At 57.7% G+C, this 16,821-nt stretch overlaps 5 protein-coding genes across 5 annotated transcripts; 4 read left to right on the plus strand and 1 right to left on the minus strand.

Annotated features, from left to right (window-relative positions):
* Positions 1-857: 857 nt before the first annotated feature.
* Positions 858-4,207, plus strand: C7974DRAFT_341517 (glycosyl transferase family group 2-domain-containing protein). The gene is made up of 3 exons (XM_046139278.1): positions 858-1,544; positions 1,597-2,971; positions 3,022-4,207. The coding sequence occupies exons 1-3, from the start codon at positions 1,214-1,216 to the stop codon at positions 4,028-4,030; spliced, it is 2,715 nt and encodes a 904-aa protein (XP_045993977.1). The 5' UTR covers positions 858-1,213; the 3' UTR covers positions 4,031-4,207.
* Positions 4,208-4,295: 88 nt separating this feature from the next.
* On the plus strand, positions 4,296-5,941 carry C7974DRAFT_35191 (uncharacterized protein). Its single transcript, XM_046139498.1, has one exon. The coding sequence runs from the start codon at positions 4,508-4,510 to the stop codon at positions 5,609-5,611; it is 1,104 nt and encodes a 367-aa protein (XP_045993978.1). The 5' UTR covers positions 4,296-4,507; the 3' UTR covers positions 5,612-5,941.
* A 2,757-nt stretch (positions 5,942-8,698) lies between these two features.
* C7974DRAFT_416048 (uncharacterized protein) lies at positions 8,699-9,877 on the plus strand (the record flags this gene model as incomplete). The annotated part of the gene is made up of 1 exon (XM_046143951.1): positions 8,699-9,877. The coding sequence occupies one exon, from the start codon at positions 8,699-8,701 to the stop codon at positions 9,875-9,877; it is 1,179 nt and encodes a 392-aa protein (XP_045993979.1).
* Positions 9,878-10,341: 464 nt separating this feature from the next.
* On the minus strand, positions 10,342-12,787 carry C7974DRAFT_35197 (uncharacterized protein). Its single transcript, XM_046139500.1, has one exon. It carries the CDS (start codon positions 12,540-12,542, stop codon positions 10,617-10,619), a length of 1,926 nt encoding a protein of 641 aa, XP_045993980.1. The 5' UTR covers positions 12,543-12,787; the 3' UTR covers positions 10,342-10,616.
* Positions 12,788-13,150: 363 nt separating this feature from the next.
* C7974DRAFT_416050 (uncharacterized protein) lies at positions 13,151-16,728 on the plus strand (the record flags this gene model as incomplete). The annotated part of the gene is made up of 2 exons (XM_046143952.1): positions 13,151-13,476; positions 13,527-16,728. The coding sequence occupies 2 exons, from the start codon at positions 13,151-13,153 to the stop codon at positions 16,726-16,728; spliced, it is 3,528 nt and encodes a 1,175-aa protein (XP_045993981.1).
* Between the last annotated feature and the right edge of the window lie 93 nt (positions 16,729-16,821).

The following is a 16,821-nucleotide window of genomic DNA, read 5'->3' on the forward strand; positions in this document are numbered from 1 at the left end:
CCTGGAGTACCGAGAACCCCGAGGATCCAGAACCAGGAAGCGATCACATCATGCCACGACAGCCTTGCCCGTGCGTGCTCGTGTGGTTCTACCCACTACGGACGCCTTCGCGCCTCTCGGCGTGCGGGAGATGAACACTTTGGTCCATAGGTTAGGCCCGAAATAGTGTTGGTGGTCACAATTGGCTGAAACGCGCCAGGAACACACGTTAGTTAGGCAATATCCTCGACGAAGCTGACTAGTGTCCCCTAGCGCTAATCGTGCCCAAGTGGGTCAGCTTCATTCGACCATGACCAATTCCTGACAACTGTAACGAGGCCGTCGCTTATTTCCATGCTTGTCTTTGCAGCAAATCTCCTATACGGCGTGGCGTTCTCAATGGCAGCTGCTATAGTTATCGACGATAACCAAAATCTGTCTACGTCAGGGGTCCGGTGCAAGCCAAACATGACTCGCCCTTTGGGACAGTGGACAGGCGGCAAAGAAAGAGCGGCTTTGCACAATCTAGAGTTTCACTCCGGGCAGGTTCCAAAAGTCTGCGACTGCAGCTAAGGTGCCTGTACGAGATTGCTTAGCATGTGGGTGCCTTGTATGCATGTGCTACAGCCACATTCGATCCTTTGCATGGGCCGACCCCGGTTGGCGCTCAGGCCTGCAGGTTAGCTATCCTATCCAGATTGTTGACTTGATCAGCGTCTCGGTGTGGCCTGAGCTTCTGGGCTTGCATTCTATCAGTTCCGCTAGCCTACGATGAAGCATCCGCCAGGCTAGATGATACTGACAGGCACTTGGCCCGTGTTGCCCTGGCGAGCTCCATGGTCGGTTGCCAACTTTGGAGGAGCTGAGTCTAGTCTCTTGCACACTTCAATCGTTAGTCTGGCATCGGGCACTGTTGAGCTATCAATCGTCGGCGGTCCCAGTGTTCTAGTCCAGACGCCACGCTGAGGATTTATGGTAAACACTGTCAAACTCGGTTCTCTTCTTAGCTATTCTAGGACTGCTGGAACTTAAACCAGCGTGGCTGCCATCTGACGTCTTGTTTTGGTGTTCTTCATATGCTTGAGCCCTGCGGCCGATCCCTTCAGTCCACAACACATCCGCTCACTCTCCGTCGATCGTTGACGAGTGGCATACCGCTCGACGAAACGTCGCCATATACACTCGCTTTGCTCAAAGATACCCACGTTCACTCCATAGTACCTAATCAGCAATCATGAGCCACAGTTTCCTTGACGCACCTGCTCTCAGCAGCAGGTCGTCGGTGGATGACTTCTCACATAATGCAAGCGGCACACAAACACCAAGAAGCAGAGCTTCTCAGAGAGTTGGACGACACAAATCTTCATTCATCATGGAGCAGCTTCCTCCTCCATCTCCATCTTGGACACCTGCGCCTTCAATCGGGCCAATGAGCGGCACCACCACAGCACGCACATCGCGACGCAACTCCTTCACATCTATGCACTCAATGGCCAGTCAAGGAGGCATCATGGAAGAGATCAAGCATGAGGCTATGGTCAACTTCCTCTTCCAGCAACAGTGTAGTAAGTGTTGCGGCAGCTACGTTCCTAGCGTGTCACTAACGGTCAACCATAGAAAAGCTTTGGATCAGCAGCGGCAGTGGCGACATCGAGGGTGTTCTCGTGAGAAAATCAAGAGGCAATTACGCGGCATGCCCACCTGCGCTGACTGAGTCTTCGCTCGGCTACTACGCATCGCTCATCAACCTTCCGGTTGTCATCACAATCAACTCTCGCGTCATCCAGGCATTCGTTCAGTTCACACCAGATGCGACCGACGTCCCTCTCGGAAAGGGTCTTCACATCCAGATTCTTCCCTCCATCGACGATTTGCCCAAGGCGCGCAAGAACCAGGGCGCTGCTTTCCTCGCAGCTGAGCAGTTGCTTCTGGTTTGGGACGACGACCCAAACGCGATCTTTGCTCGCGCGGTGCACATTGAGGACGAGCTGATGAAGCTTGTCTGGAGGGCCGGTGAGCCTGAAGAAGCAGAGGAGGAGATCAGCGAGAAGAAGGGCCCTGCAGTGGTCGAAACTGAGATCGATGAGGAGACTGGCGAGTACAAGCCTGAAGTCCGCCCTACCAACATCATGAACGGTGTACTGGTCGGAATCACCCTCGTCATCATCACTGTCATGTTGGGTCTCGGATTCAAGCAGATTGCTGTCCAGGTCATGGTCGACCAGAACTACATCCGAATCGCCTTCCTGATCTTGATCCCCGTCCAGATCTTCTTCACGCTTTTCTTTGCGCAGGTTATTGTTGGTTGTATCGCACAAATGATTGGTCCTATTCGCCAGATGAAGACCAACTCCAGGTACTACTCCGCGCTTCTGCCCCGCCGTCTGACTGGCAAGCTTCCCCATATCACCGTTCAGTGCCCTGTCTACAAGGAAGGTCTCCAATCCGTTATTGCGCCAACCGTCAAGTCACTGAAGGCCGCCATGGCTACGTACGAGCTTCAAGGTGGATCTGCCAACATCTTCATCAACGACGATGGTCTGCAGCTCATCGACGAGGAGGAGCGCCAGGCACGTATCGAGTTCTACCAGGACCACAGCATTGGCTGGACTGCTCGTCCTAAGCACGGTCTTGACGGCTTCGTCCGCAAGGGAAAGTTCAAGAAGGCCTCAAACATGAACTTCGGTCTCATGCTGAGCAACAATGTCGAGGAGAAGCTTGCCTCCGTCCAGCGAGACCAGAGTTGGACTCAGGACGACGAAGCCAAGGAGTACGAGCGCTGCCTCAAGGAAGTGGTCGAGGAGCACGGCCGCGCCTGGGCCGATGGCAACATCCGTGTTGGGGACTACATCATTCTCATCGATTCTGACACTCGTGTCCCTGTCGACTGTTTCCTCGATGCCGCATCCGAAATGGAGCAGTCTCCTGAAGTTGGTATTATGCAGTTCTCCTCTGGTGTCATGCAGGTTGTTCACAACTACTTCGAGAACGGGTAAGCACATCGAGAAATACGGCATTGATTGCACGGCTAACACTCTTCAGTATCACGTTTTTCACCAACATGGTCTACACTGCTATTCGTTACACTGTTGCCAACGGCGATGTCGCTCCTTTCGTCGGCCACAACGCCATTCTTCGCTGGTCTGCTGTTCAACAGGTCTCGTACTATGACGAGGACGGCTACGAGAAGTTCTGGTCCGAGTCCCACGTCTCCGAGGATTTCGACATGTCTCTGCGTCTTCAGGTCAACGGCTACATCATTCGTCTTGCAGCCTGGGCCGGCGAGGGTTTCAAGGAGGGTGTTTCTCTGACTGTCTATGATGAGCTTGCCCGATGGGAGAAGTACGCCTACGGTTGCAACGAGCTTCTGTTCAACCCGATGCGCTTCTGGATCACCCGCGGTCCCTTCACCCCTCTTTTCCGCAGCTTTTTGTTCTCCAACATCCGCTTCACCTCCAAGGTTACCATCATCTCATACATCGGAACATACTACGCCATTGGCGCTGCCTGGATCATGACAATCGCCAACTACTTTGCTGTAGGATGGTTCAACGGTTACCTCGACAAGTACTACCTCGACTCCTGGAAAGTTTGGTTCTCTATCGTCATCGTCTTCACTGGTCTCGGTAACCTGTCTCTTGCTATCATGCGCTACCGTGTTGGTGACAAGGGATTCCTGGCCGCACTGTTCGAGAACATCAAGTGGATTCTGATGATGGCTACTTTCTTGGGTGGTCTCTCCCTGCACGTCTCCTCGGCTCTCCTTGCTCACATGTTCGAGTACGACATGCAGTGGGGTGCCACTGCTAAGGAAGCCGAGTTCTCCAACTTCTTCATTGAAGTGCCCAAGGTCCTCAAGAGCTTCAAGTACTCCATTGCTTTCGGTCTTTTCGGCATCGCCGGCATGATCATTCTGGCTGTTGGTCCCTTCATTCCCTACGGCTGGGAGATCACCGACTTCGTCGCGATCCTGCCGATGGCTATGGTGTGCGGATCGCACTTGTTGCTCCCAATTGCGCTCAACCCTGCGCTTATGACTTTCACTTTCTAAGCCTGTCATGTTCATATCATGTTTTGGCGTTCTATATCGAGCCGGCGAGCTCATTGTTCATTACCCACTGGCGGCGACCAGACATACTATCGTGCATACGCAAGGCGCCATATACACTCTCTCTTTGATGAGTATAGAGATTAGACATAATGTATAAAGTGCAAATCACCAACCCTTTCTCTCTGCGTGTTTGTGACTTTCAAATGTAAGAGTGGGATGGAACAGCTAGTCCCCGCTTTGGGAAGGTGGTATCCGAACGTGGGGTCGGCTTGCCGCATGAAGTAACCCTACAGAGTCATCACCATCTGATTGTCAACTCCGATATCACGACGACGCCGACGATCGGATCAAACTTCGCACGATCACAGAACTGGGTTGCAGATAGCTTGCAGTTTTTGCATCGTCCTCGCCCAGCATTGCACGCCTCACCACGAATCAACAAAGAACCTTTGCACTTCACGCATCAGGACCGTCATCATGCCTTACAATCCACAAGTCGGAGATGCAATCTCCTCTCTCGACACGCCATCCATGATAGTAGACCTCGATCTCATGGAACAGAACATCCAGAAACTCATGTCCCAGCTCCTCCCCGCCGGCATCAACATCCGCCCGCACTCCAAGACCACCAAGTCCGCGGTCCTGGTGCAGAAGCTCATCGCCGCCGGCGCAAAAGGCGCCTGCGTGGCCAAACTCAGCGAGGCAGAGGTCATGTGCGCAAAGGGCGTGACGGATCTGCTGATCACCTGCGAGATCATCGGGGCAGCCAAAGTTGCGCGGCTGGTGGCGTTGTTCAAGCGGCACAGGCAGATCAGGATCGTTGTGGACAGCGAGGAGGGGGCGAGGGCGATTGATGCTGCGATTGGGGAGGCGGAGGTCGGAGAGCGCATTTTGACCCTGATTGATCTCGACGTAGGGCTGCACCGGACGGGCGTGCAGCCTGGGGAGCCCGCGCTGCGGCTTGCGAGGACGGTGGCCGGGTTGCAGCATCTCAAGCTCATAGGTGTGCAGGGGTATGAGGGGCATTTGCAGCACGTGCATGGCACAGACGAGAGGAAGAGGATGTGTCTCGAGAGCATGAAGATTCTGGTTGACACCGCGGACGCGTTCAGGAAGGACGGGCATCAGATCGATGTTGTCACCACTGGCGGGACAGGCACAGCAGAGTTCTGCGTCACGGTGCCTGGAGTGACGGAAGTTCAGCCTGGTAGCTTTCTGTTCATGGACACGGATTATCGGAATGCGGTGGGCACCAAGTATTCGAACAGCCTGACGATTCTGTCGACAGTCATCAGCAAGCAGGGGCCGAAGAGCATCACGATTGATGCGGGACTCAAGTCGCTCACGACAGATAGTGGGCTGGCGGAGTGCAAGACGCTGGGGTATACGTATGGCGTTTTGGGCGATGAACATGGGTCGCTGTCTTGGACAGACGGAAAAGATTTGGCTATCGGTGATCATGTGGAAATGATACCGAGTCATATCGATCCGACGATCAATCTGCATGACTTTTACTTCGCGCATCGGAACGGTATCATAGAAGAGATCTGGCCGGTCGATGCGAGGGGAAAGGTACAATAAGTTTGGATAGGAGAAATACACATCTGACGGATGCTTCACATCGAACTACTTTGGTCCCCACCGAGTTGGATTCGACGATGAGTCTGTGCCCATGCTCATACACTTCCAGAGGAAAGTTCGATTTCCACACGCTTCACTTCCCTTCTCGAGCTCTTATCGCCGTTCCACAGGCCTGTCCGCAAGACCCAGAGTCCAGAACGCTAGCACGAGGCGCACTGTTGAGCCATCCGTGGTGTGGGGGGACACAGCGAGTGCGTTGTGGGAGGCAAAGGGGCCGCTCAGAACTACTCAACGCCTGACGATGGCAGACCGGACATCGGCCTTTGCCGCCAGTTGCAGCAAGCCATCGATCTGGATCGCAGCCAGTGACTAGGGCCAGATCGAGGAGCCCCAGGCATGTGGAGATCGACTGTCACATCGATTGCTCTGCGCGATGGGATCAAGGTCAGGCCGATGGACTGACTAGTCTGCAGGTCGTGCCACTTCCTTGGATACGTGATCTAGTCATCGCTCTAAGCGTGTGCCATGGTAGAGTTGCATGTGGAATTGAGGTCCGACCAGAGTCGAAGTCCACGGACATCGAATCTAGACCTGCTGATATCGCGGTACTCCTTGTCAAGATCGAGCATCTCGCAGGACGTGACGTGACCCTTGCAGCACATGCTCTTCTCCACTCAAGCTCGAGCGGGACCCAGTCATGTCGGCGGGGGTAGCGGCGTCTTGAAGTTGTTCGGCCAACAATGCTTCGCTTTCCGGCAACGCGCAGCGGGCCGTTTCCAAGGACCCAATACTGTGAGCCGCCTATGACTTTGTGCTTCCCAGGCGCAGCGCCGAAGATGTCCTTACCGATCATGCACCGCGACGTTAGTCTATGTTTCGGATCTGCCACTGGCCTTCCGCTTCAGACTTGAGTTCTCTTGTGAGGTCGCCGGTCTCCGCGTGGGCGTCTGTAGGCTGGCGGGCGGTGAACTCCTTGCGTTTGGATAGCTGGTTTCCTACATAATGGCGATGTCACCTGGTCATGATGTATTGGGGCGTGAGGCATATGAAGAGTGTCTCTCGGCACAGCGGGGGTTCTCCTGCAGACCCCTGATGAACTCTGCTCGGGCCGCGGCGGAGGTACATACAGCAGGTACTCACTTACCCAAGCATTCCCTGCTGAGGTGCGTCGCCGTAGCGAGCGTCGTAAGCTGTCCCTCGCTGATGACATCAAGGAGTCGTCATGGAGCCTACCAAAACGCGGATCACACGCGAGCGCACGTGTCGAGCAAATGGCATCTACGACGCCAGCTGAAAAGTGTTGAATAACGTGGTCAGCTCGACTTCTACAACTTGGAGCACGGAGAGTCCGAGGCCACCGCCAGGTCGTGAGCACATGCGCAACGGACCGATGGTGCAATCGCGCCCGTGATGTGAGGGTAAACCAACTCTGGAACCACGGGCGTCCGAGATGATTGTCATTGCAGTGGCACTACCTGACGCAGGTGCTCGATTTACACTCCAGGCGGCTTTCAGCGAAGGACAACGTGGGGAAAGATTGCAGATTTGTTGTCCAGGAGGTCCGTGCCAGATGCATTCTGCGGCCCGCTTGCCAGCCACTCGACTTCTCCCATAACACATTCCGAAGGCGTGACGGTGCCATGTCTCGCAACAGGCCTATGAGGGCTCCGGCGACCAGGGAGGCCGTGAGCGCCAACGCTTCCACGACCTCTCGTGTCTCTCGTAGCTGCCAGCTCTGAGACCGACATGGCTAGGTCTTTGTCAGGAGTCAGCTGTAGTGACAAGTGGCCATGGGATTGTGCGGCGAATGTCGATGCCACAATTGTCACACAGACCCGACCCTGCGGCCAACCCGCATGCTTACGGCTCCTCGCATGTCCATACTGCTGTGTGCGGCTATGTTCAGACACTAATTGCTTTTTCTCGGCTTGACCGTGGAACAGGACGGACGCGGAAGAGTCGACTAACTCCTACTGCCATGTTGCCAGATGAGCGTGCTTTCGGGGAGAGATGGATATCCATGTCATCATTCTAGGCATATCAAGACTAGCTCTGCCCTCACTGCGGACAAGCTCTGGAATTTCAAGACCTCACCAGATGACGCAGGTAGCAAGAGACGCATGCAGGCTCGGCATCGATCCGAGCTCTGCGACAACAGACCTCCAGTCGCTAAGATATTCGATGGTAAGCGGAACCAATGACAGCGCCCCCATTTTCGTAATGTTAAGCCTTCCTCCTCTCGGTGAATAGTCGTTCGCAGCCGGTCCCTTTGCTGTCTGGCAACCTATACGGGCCATGCTGTCCTTGCATGCGATTCCACGCGTCCCGGAAGCGGTTGTGCAACGCCAACAAAACATACTTTACTACCATGGCTCAGCGCTCCGGGCCGGGCAAAACCTATATGCAAGGATGTAGCACGACAGCCAACTGGGTTTTCACCGCTCTCGAGGCAAGAGAAGCGCGCCTTCATATTGAACACATTCTGCGACCCGACTCGCTGTGCATCGGAAACCATCCCTTGCTTCTGGTCACGAAGCCATGGTACTGGAATTGCTGTATGGTACCTGAGGCAGCCACTGAACCCTTCTCCGCATTTTCTTACATCCGCTCCTACTTTCATCGTGAGCACGCAGATCATCTCAAACACTTCCATTGTGTTAAGATTTGCTCTCCACCACCATCCAGCCTGATCAGATTGGTCAGATCGCCAGCTCCTCTCAATCCATGATCTCCAGAAGGATGCCTCTGCAGAAATTACCTCCCAATGGGCCTCTGTCAGTCAGTGCGCCCGCCGGCCAGCGCCCACAGATGCAAAACCGACGACGGACTCTTCAAACGATCAGTGAGCTCTCCACGCCTGATGGAGGTTTGCCAGACTTTGTATCGTCTATTGGGATTGAGAGTATCAGACGAATGGGGCATGACAACATGCCTGGGGTGGGCAGGTCCACTCCCAAAGCTGTGAAACGACAGAGTCTTTTACAACCACACCCGAGTCCGGTCATACAACCTTCAAGCGCTGTGACACCTGCTCACAACCAAGACACCTCGACTTCACAGCCTACGCAGAGCCGAAGGCCAATGCCAATGACTACAGACCAAGTCGACGGCTGGAATGCGAAGAGAGAGCGAGCAAGAATGCGGCAGGAGCAGGCAATCGCAGAAGCGCAGGCTCGCCAGAGCGCGTCCGGCCAAGCGTCAGCCCCAGTAATGTCAGCCGATCGCCTGAGCGTCAGCTCGCGCCCCTCATCCATGAGACATGCCTCCAGTCAGCAAACACTGCGGCGGGAGAGCAGCACCGGCAGCTTCCCAGCAAATCAGGGCGAGCGCCGCGCAAGTTCAGGGACCACCGCCAACATGCACCACTACGACGCGCGCCCTGCGGCGTCGGAACGCGCAAGCACAGACGCCAGCTCGTACCGGTCCCGCGACAGCGCCATCAACCGCTCGCGGTCGGGCTCGTCAAACACGTCGTACACGTCGCAAGACGCGCCGCCGCTGCCGCGTGGCAACACCCCGGACATGAGGGGCTACTGCGCAGAGCTTATTCTCCAGAACCAGAACCTAGTTGCCTTTGGCGAGTCCGCCAGGTCCAAGAACCCGAGGCCGGGACGATCGAGCCGCACCCTGTCGCTGCCGGCAAACGGCTTCACGCACACGGCACATGCGCCGCACAGATACGTCACGGCGCACGACCTGCGCGCCCTGCCTCCCCAGCATCACAACCAACACCAGCACCAGCACCAGCACCAGCACCAACACGCCCGCCCCATTAGCGCACAGCACGCACGCAACCAGGCCCTCGCCGCCCTCACCGCGGCAAATAGCCACGCCCAAGCAACCCGCCGCGACCCGTCCTCGCCGCCGCCACACAGCGCCCACCCGCACAACCGCCACGCAAGCCTGACCTCGCACCCGCCCAACACCTCGGCGCGCAGCAAACCGCACGCGCCCGGGCCCGCGCGCCGGGCCACCGCACCGCTCCCCTCGCGCCGCTCCGAGCGCCGCGTCAGCTTCGAGGCGCGCACGGTGCCGCGGCGCGAGAGCCTGACGCAGTGGAAGCAGGAGCGCGACGAGGCGCGGGAGGCGCGGGGCGGGCCGATGGAGCAGCGGGCGCGCGTGCAGGAGCGGGTGCGGCGCGCGAACGAGATGGAGCGCGAGCGCGAGAAGGAGTTGGTGGAGATGGGGAAGCGGGGGGCTGGGGACGAGGAGAGTCGGAGTTGCTTTGGGGGGTTGCTGGCGGCGGTTTGGGGGAGGAGTGGGTGATCGGGGGGAAGAGCAGATGGGCGGCGGCTGGTGTGTGGTCGATGGAGGGGGTGAGCTCGAGGCTTGTGTGGTTCCGAGGGGTTTGGCTGAAATTGCGGCGGGGGTTGGTTATCGCATGGCTATGTCCCAATGGCGTTTTGTTAGCAGGGCAGCGCGGTCGTTCTCTATGCATATCGCGCTTGGCATACATATCAGACAGCAGATAGGTAGCTCGAGGCTGACGGACGTGTCAGGGGCGACACATTAATGGTTAATGAAGCATGAAGTCTGACTGCCTCTCAACGTGCCGAGCATAGCATCCACAGTGTGGCGAAATTCCAGCACGCGTAGATTCGGGCTGCCGAGGCGTCGAGTCTGGAGGTGCCTCGTGGTTGTTTCCTGAACCGGCGGGGGTCGAGGTAGATCCGGGCATGGCATAGCGTCGTAGGCATTAAGGTGCGCCTCAGTGTGGGAGCCTGGGTGTGTCGAGAACGACGTAAAGGTGCAGTGGGCGACGGGACGCGGGGTCGTTACGGTATCGTGACTCGCTTGAGCCTCGCGGCTGGACGTTCCAAGGTCGATGCCTGAGCAGCACGTGAGCATACACCAACGACTGCAAGAACAGAAAGGGGAGAAAGGATATACGCAAGGTACAGCGTGAAGTCGAGCGCTTCGACAAGCACATGGATTGCAACACCACAAGCCAGATGCGCAGGCAGGCGACCCAACGCCGGCTGCGATGCAATGTACTACTCAAAAACTACAACGAGAAACGATCTGTCCAGCGCCCTTTCCCCGAGGCCTTCCTCTCGCTGCCGACGTAGCGCTTCTCCTCGTCCTCCCACTTCTTGCGCTCGACGCGCCTGCGTGCGGAGAAGGCGCGCGCAAATTTCCATGCCTCGGTGTCGGCGAGGTTCCACTGCTCGACTGCGTCGACGATGCCGCGTGTGAAGCGGTCTTTGCTCTTGATAGCGTCGCGCGCCTTGTTGAGCCGGGTCTTCTCTTTCTCCGTCCAGATGCTGTCCGGGACTTCAATGCCCTTGACTGGGTCTGGGAAGGGCGGGCGGGGGAAGATGATCAGCTCGCTCTTCTCGTCTGGGCTGGTCGGCTCCTTCGTTGGGGACGCCGTGGTGGGCAGCTCGAAGCCGAAGATCCAATCCAGGTCATCTTTGGTGGTTCGCTCGGCTGTGAGCCACAGTGTGTGCGCCGGGCTGGCGGCAACGAGTTCTTTAAATTGAAGCAGGCGGTAGGATTCGGAGTGTTCGGCACCGATAGACTTCTGCGTCAGGGTCTTGAGCCAGAGGTCGCGCTTTGCGTTGTTGCGGAGGAAGGATACGTCGAGGTTATCGCGGGTGTAGTGCAGCGAGTTGATGGTGAAGGGGTGGGGTACTGTGCCAATGGTGAAGAAGTTGGTTGTATTTACAAACTCTGGAGTGAGCTGCAGTTTCGGCGCCTGCTTGGTGCTGCAAGGGACGCACTTTGGACGGTTCGGCGGACATGATTTCGGCATCGGAGAGGACGGACATTGCGTCAGATTGCGGGCAATGTCAATGGAGGGTTCGATGAGAGACGTGGTGTGTTCGGGCAGGGGCTGAGCGATGGCCAGGCCCTCGGCGTGCTGTTCGAGGAAGGTAACATGCAGATGCGCGTTGATCAGACTGCCCAGCAGGCTCAGCCCTTCGGCTTGAGTGGTGTTGGTGAGTTTGTCCGCGACTGTCTTGTAGGACTTGGTGATGACGTCGGTGCTGTAGTAGGCGATGCCGTTCGCTTTCTTATCTTTTGCAACATCGGCAGGGTCCAGCAGGTTGACGACTGCGCCGCCGTCTTTGGTCGCCGTTGCTGCAATCTTGTCCTTGTTCGCCGCTGCATCTTTCAGTAGCGGACTGTTGACCAGCTTCTTGATGGCGCCTTCGACGGCGGCCGAGTCACCAAAGAAGAGGCCGCTGTTCAGGCCCTCGACGCGCGACAGCTGAGGGTACTCCTGTCGACGCAGGAAGGCCAGCATGGGGTTCTCGTACTCGGCCATTGGCAGGGCCAGCGAGTTTGCCAGCACGCCGCCCCTCATGTTGCCCCAAGCCAGCCAGCGCATGACCTCCATCTCGACCTTGGAGTCGAGCTTCATGCGCTGAAACAGCTGGTACTGCGGGTGGAGCATGGCCTCCTGGCGCGACAGCACGACGGGCCGGAAGCCCTGCGCCCACCATGCGCGGCGCCACGCCAGCACGAGGCGGTTCTCAGCGTCTGCCACGTCCTTTGGCTGCTTCTTGCGCGCATTGTAGTAGGTGTAGATGGGCGGGCGCTCCCTCAGGGGCGGGAGGAGGGCCGTGTTCTCGTCAAGGGTGATGCTGGAGGAGAAGGGATTGCGCCACTTGAAGTCGGTGAGCCACTCGAGCTTGCCGTAGGAACTGGCGGCGGTGCTGTTGGGCTGGGCGGCGGGCTTGGGCGGCTTGTGGGCGGCGGGCCCGAAGGGATTGGGGACGGCAGGGAGGCTGCCGACGTCGGGCAGATGTGGGTTCTTGACGACCTCGGCGACGGACTCGTAGGTGGGCAGGTCGGCGGTCGAGGGCGCGCCGTTGAGGGCGAAGGTCAGAACGACAATCAGGAGAACGAGCAGGAGCGCCTGGAAGCGGCGCGGGGGCATCTGCAGCCGGACAGGCCGCCCAAGGAACGTGTGCTGCACTGGCATGGCGGCGGGAGCGGAGAGGGAGGGACGGCGCTCAGGGCGACATGGGCAGAGGAGGGACTGGCAGGCCTGGGAGAGCCGTTATCCGGGCTGGCTGGTGAGACGCCGCGCAGAGTGGCTGAAGCTGCAGCAGAGAGAGGCACGTGCAAGACCAATGGCGAGACAGACGATGCAAGGCGAAAGGAGCGACAGGAGCGACAGCAGCAACAGGAGCGGCAGATGCAGCGCCGCTCACCAGCGCAGAGACGTCGCCGTTGCGCAGCGGGCGACGCGTCGCACATGGCCCTTAGTGCTATCTGCCGCCGACGCCGACGTTGCGTAGGGCTGAACTGCGAGCTGCGCGCTCCCCGTAATTTTAGTGCGGGACGCCAGCCGATACCGCATGAGTCGACGCTGCCACTCTGCGTCATTCCCCGAGCATTCTCTCCAGACTTTTCTCAGGCACAGTCATAGAGGGATGCACGCAGACTTCCTCTGAACCCCCCATTGCTTGCATATCACACGCCAGGCTGGATTGACTCCATTGGCACCATCCACACACGACCCCGCCCAGAAATTGTAGAGCGCTGCCCGCTGCTATTGCACGCCAGTGCCTGCCATTGCCCGCCATCATGGCCTCCAGCAGCCTTCCCGACCCGACGGCAGACCTTCACTGGTCTGACTTCAAGGGCCCCATCCACGAGATCTTCGCTGCCAATGCGCGCAAGCACCCCGAGCGCCGCTGCGTCGTCGAGACGGCGACCAGCAGGACCCCCGAGCGCGCCTTCACATACAAGCACATCTTCGAGGCCGTCGCCGTGCTCTCGCACCACTTCGTGCAGAGCGGCATCCAGCGCGGCGATGTCGTCATGATCTTCGCCCACCGCGGCGTCGACCTGGTCGTTGCCATCATAGCCGTGCTGGCGGCAGGCGCGACCTTCTCCGTGCTGGATCCACTGTGCGTGAGGCAAGACCACTCGACTTGACACAGCACTGACATTGCCGCAGATACCCCCCCGACCGCCAGTGCATCTACCTCGAAGTCTCGCAGCCCCGCGCCCTCGTCGTCATCAACAAGGCCACACAGGAAGCCGGCCAGATCTCCGACCAGGTCCGCCAGTACATCGCAGACAACCTGCAGCTCAGGACCGAGGTACCGGCCCTCGAGCTCAAGGATGACGGTACACTCGTTGGAGGCAGCCGAGACGGCGCCGACGTCCTGGCTGAGCAGCAGAAGAGCAAGGCAGAGCTGCCGGGCGTCCTCGTCGGCCCTGATTCCACACCCACACTGTCCTTCACATCTGGCTCGGAGGGCAAGCCCAAGGGCGTCAAGGGGCGACACTTCTCGCTGACCCACTACTTCCCGTGGATGGCTGAGACATTTGGACTGTCTGAGAACGACAAGTTCACTATGCTGTCGGGCATCGCCCACGACCCCATCCAGCGAGACATCTTCACACCCCTGTTTGTTGGTGCTCAGCTGCTTGTGCCGAGCAAGGAGGACATCCAGCACGAGAAGCTGGCCGAATGGATGCGCAAGTACGGCGCCACAGTCACACACTTGACACCAGCCATGGGTCAGATCCTGGTAGGAGGTGCTTCGGCCATCTTCCCTGCCCTACACCACTCGTTCTTCGTTGGCGATCTGCTCATCAAGCGCGATGTCAGGAGACTGCAAGCCCTTGCGCCAAATGTTCGTGTTGTCAACATGTATGGTACCACCGAGACGCAGCGCGCTGTCAGCTACTACGAAGTACCGAGCGCCACCGAAGCCCCCGAGTTCTTGGACAGCATCGGCGATGTTGTTCCAGCAGGCCGTGGCATGAACAACGTGCAGCTGCTGGTAGTCAACCGCGACGATCGCAACAAGGTGTGCGGCGTTGGCGAGAGTGGAGAAATATACGTTCGCGCTGGTGGTCTCGCCGAGGAATACTTGGGCCTGCCAGACATGACGTCTTCCAAGTTCGTGGACAATTGGTTCGTTGATTCCAAGAAGTGGGCAGACGAGGACAAGCAGCGAGTCGAGAGCCAGGGCGCAGCTGAGCCGTGGCGCGAATTCTACAAGGGCCCTCGCGACAGACTGTACCGCTCTGGAGATCTTGGACACTACGGGCCTGACGGCAACGTTCACTGCACTGGACGTGTCGATTCTCAAGTCAAGATTCGCGGTTTCCGTATCGAGCTTGGAGAGATCGACTCGCATCTGTCCGCTCACCCCTTGGTCCGAGAGAATGTCACATTGCTCAAGCGCGACGCGTACGAGGAGCCCCAGCTGGTCAGCTACATCGTTCCCGAGATGAAGCGATGGTACGACTGGCTCGAGGAGCGCGGCGCTACCGAGACTTCTACAGATGAGACCGATATGGTCTCCATGCTCAAGCGCTTTAAGTACCTGAGAGATGACGTGCGCGAGCACCTCAAGAAGAAGCTCCCGTCCTACGCTGTTCCATCAGTCATCGTACCCATGTTGCGATTCCCTCTCAACCCCAACGGCAAGATCGACCGTCCCGCGTTGCCCTTCCCCGAGCCGAAGCAAATCGCTGCTGCAGGTGCTAGGCGGCCGTCACAGCTGGGCCAAGCTCTGACTCCTACTGAGCAGAAGATGGCTGAGATCTGGGCTGAGCTTCTCAGCGACCGCGGTGTGACCGCTGAAAGTCTTAGTGGTGGCGATTCGTTCTTCGATCTCGGTGGCCACAGCATTATCGCACAACAGCTTCTGTTCAAGATCCGTCAAGAGTGGAAGGATATTGATGTGCCTATGACCACAATCTTCCAGTACCCAACACTGCGCGCATTCTCAGCGAACATTGACCAGGCCATCGACCCCATCGGTCTGCGACTGGACTCTGCTGAAGCTATTGAGGACGACCCAGAGGACGAGGCCTACTCCGCCGACGCCAGAGATCTTGTTGCGCAGTTGAGCGATTTCAAGACCAGAGAACCTTTGGTGCCTGGTGAGGACATCCACACCTTCCTCACTGGTGCCACTGGATTCTTGGGAGCGTACATCCTACGTGACCTCCTTGCGAGACCTGGCAAGGTCACGGTGTTAGTCCGTGCAAAGGATCTTGATGGAGCACTCGATCGTGTGCGCAAGACCTGCGAAGCGTACGGTATCTGGGAGGATAGTTGGGTGGGCCGCCTCGAACCGCTCGTCGGTGACCTCCAGCAGCCCAACTTCGGTCTTGGGCCAAACACTTGGAATGCGCTCTGCGACTCGGTCGATGTCGTTATCCACAACGGCGCTCTCGTGCACTGGGTTCTTCCCTACTCTCGCCTGCGCGGTCCAAATGTGGAATCTACCATGACTGCTCTCTCCCTCTGCTCTACTGGCAAAGCCAAGAACTTTGGTCTTGTGTCATCCACATCCGTCCTCGACACCGATTACTTCGTCAAGTTGTCTGAGAAGTCCGTGTCCGAAGGTGGAACTGGCGTTCTTGAAGAAGACGACCTCGAGGGCGCCCGCAAGGGTCTTGGAACAGGATACGGTCAGTCCAAGTGGGCTGCAGAGTACATCACACGTGCAGCTGGCAAACGCGGTCTTAGTGGCTGCGTAATCCGCCCCGGCTATGTTCTCGGTGACCCAGAGAACGGCACGACCAACACCGATGATTTCCTCATCCGCATTCTCAAGAGTTGCGTCCAGCTCAAGTCCCGCCCAGACATCAAGAACACGATCAACATGGTTCCTGTGAACCACGTCGCTCGCGTTGTTGTATCGTCGACTTTCAGCCCGCCTGTCGCACCGCTTGGTGTATCGCAAATCACTTCGCACCCACGCATCACATTCCAGCAGTTCCTCGGTAGCTTGGAGTCATTTGGCTACAACGTTCCTGAAGTACCATATTCACAGTGGAAGAAAGACATGGAGGCCTATGTTGCGGATCGTTCCGGCACTAGGGAGGAGAACGCACTGCTGCCGCTGTACCATTTTGTCACGGGCGACTTGCCAGCCGATACCAAGGCACCAGAGATGGACGACCGCAACGCGACGAAGGCACTAAAGGAGGACAAGAAGTGGACAGGGCAAGACTGGAGCGCTGGCGGTGCTGTGACAGAGGATACAGTGGGTGTGTACCTCAGCTATCTCATCGAGCTCGGTTTCATGCCCAAGCCCGAGAAGAAGGGTCTGAAAGACCTGCTAGTAAGCAAGTTGACAGACGCCATGAAGGAGACTTTGAAGACCGTTGGTGGTCGCCGTGGTGTATAGGCTGCGTCCACGTTAAGAGTTATGACCAATAGACAAAAGAATTCAAGAAGTTTAGACAAGGGGTGGCGCGCTTTCTACTGTTGACCTTGATAT

Source organism: Boeremia exigua, assembly GCF_020726555.1.
Source record: "Boeremia exigua strain MPI-SDFR-AT-0100 chromosome Unknown C7974scaffold_10, whole genome shotgun sequence".
Lineage (NCBI taxonomy): Eukaryota > Fungi > Ascomycota > Dothideomycetes > Pleosporales > Didymellaceae > Boeremia > Boeremia exigua.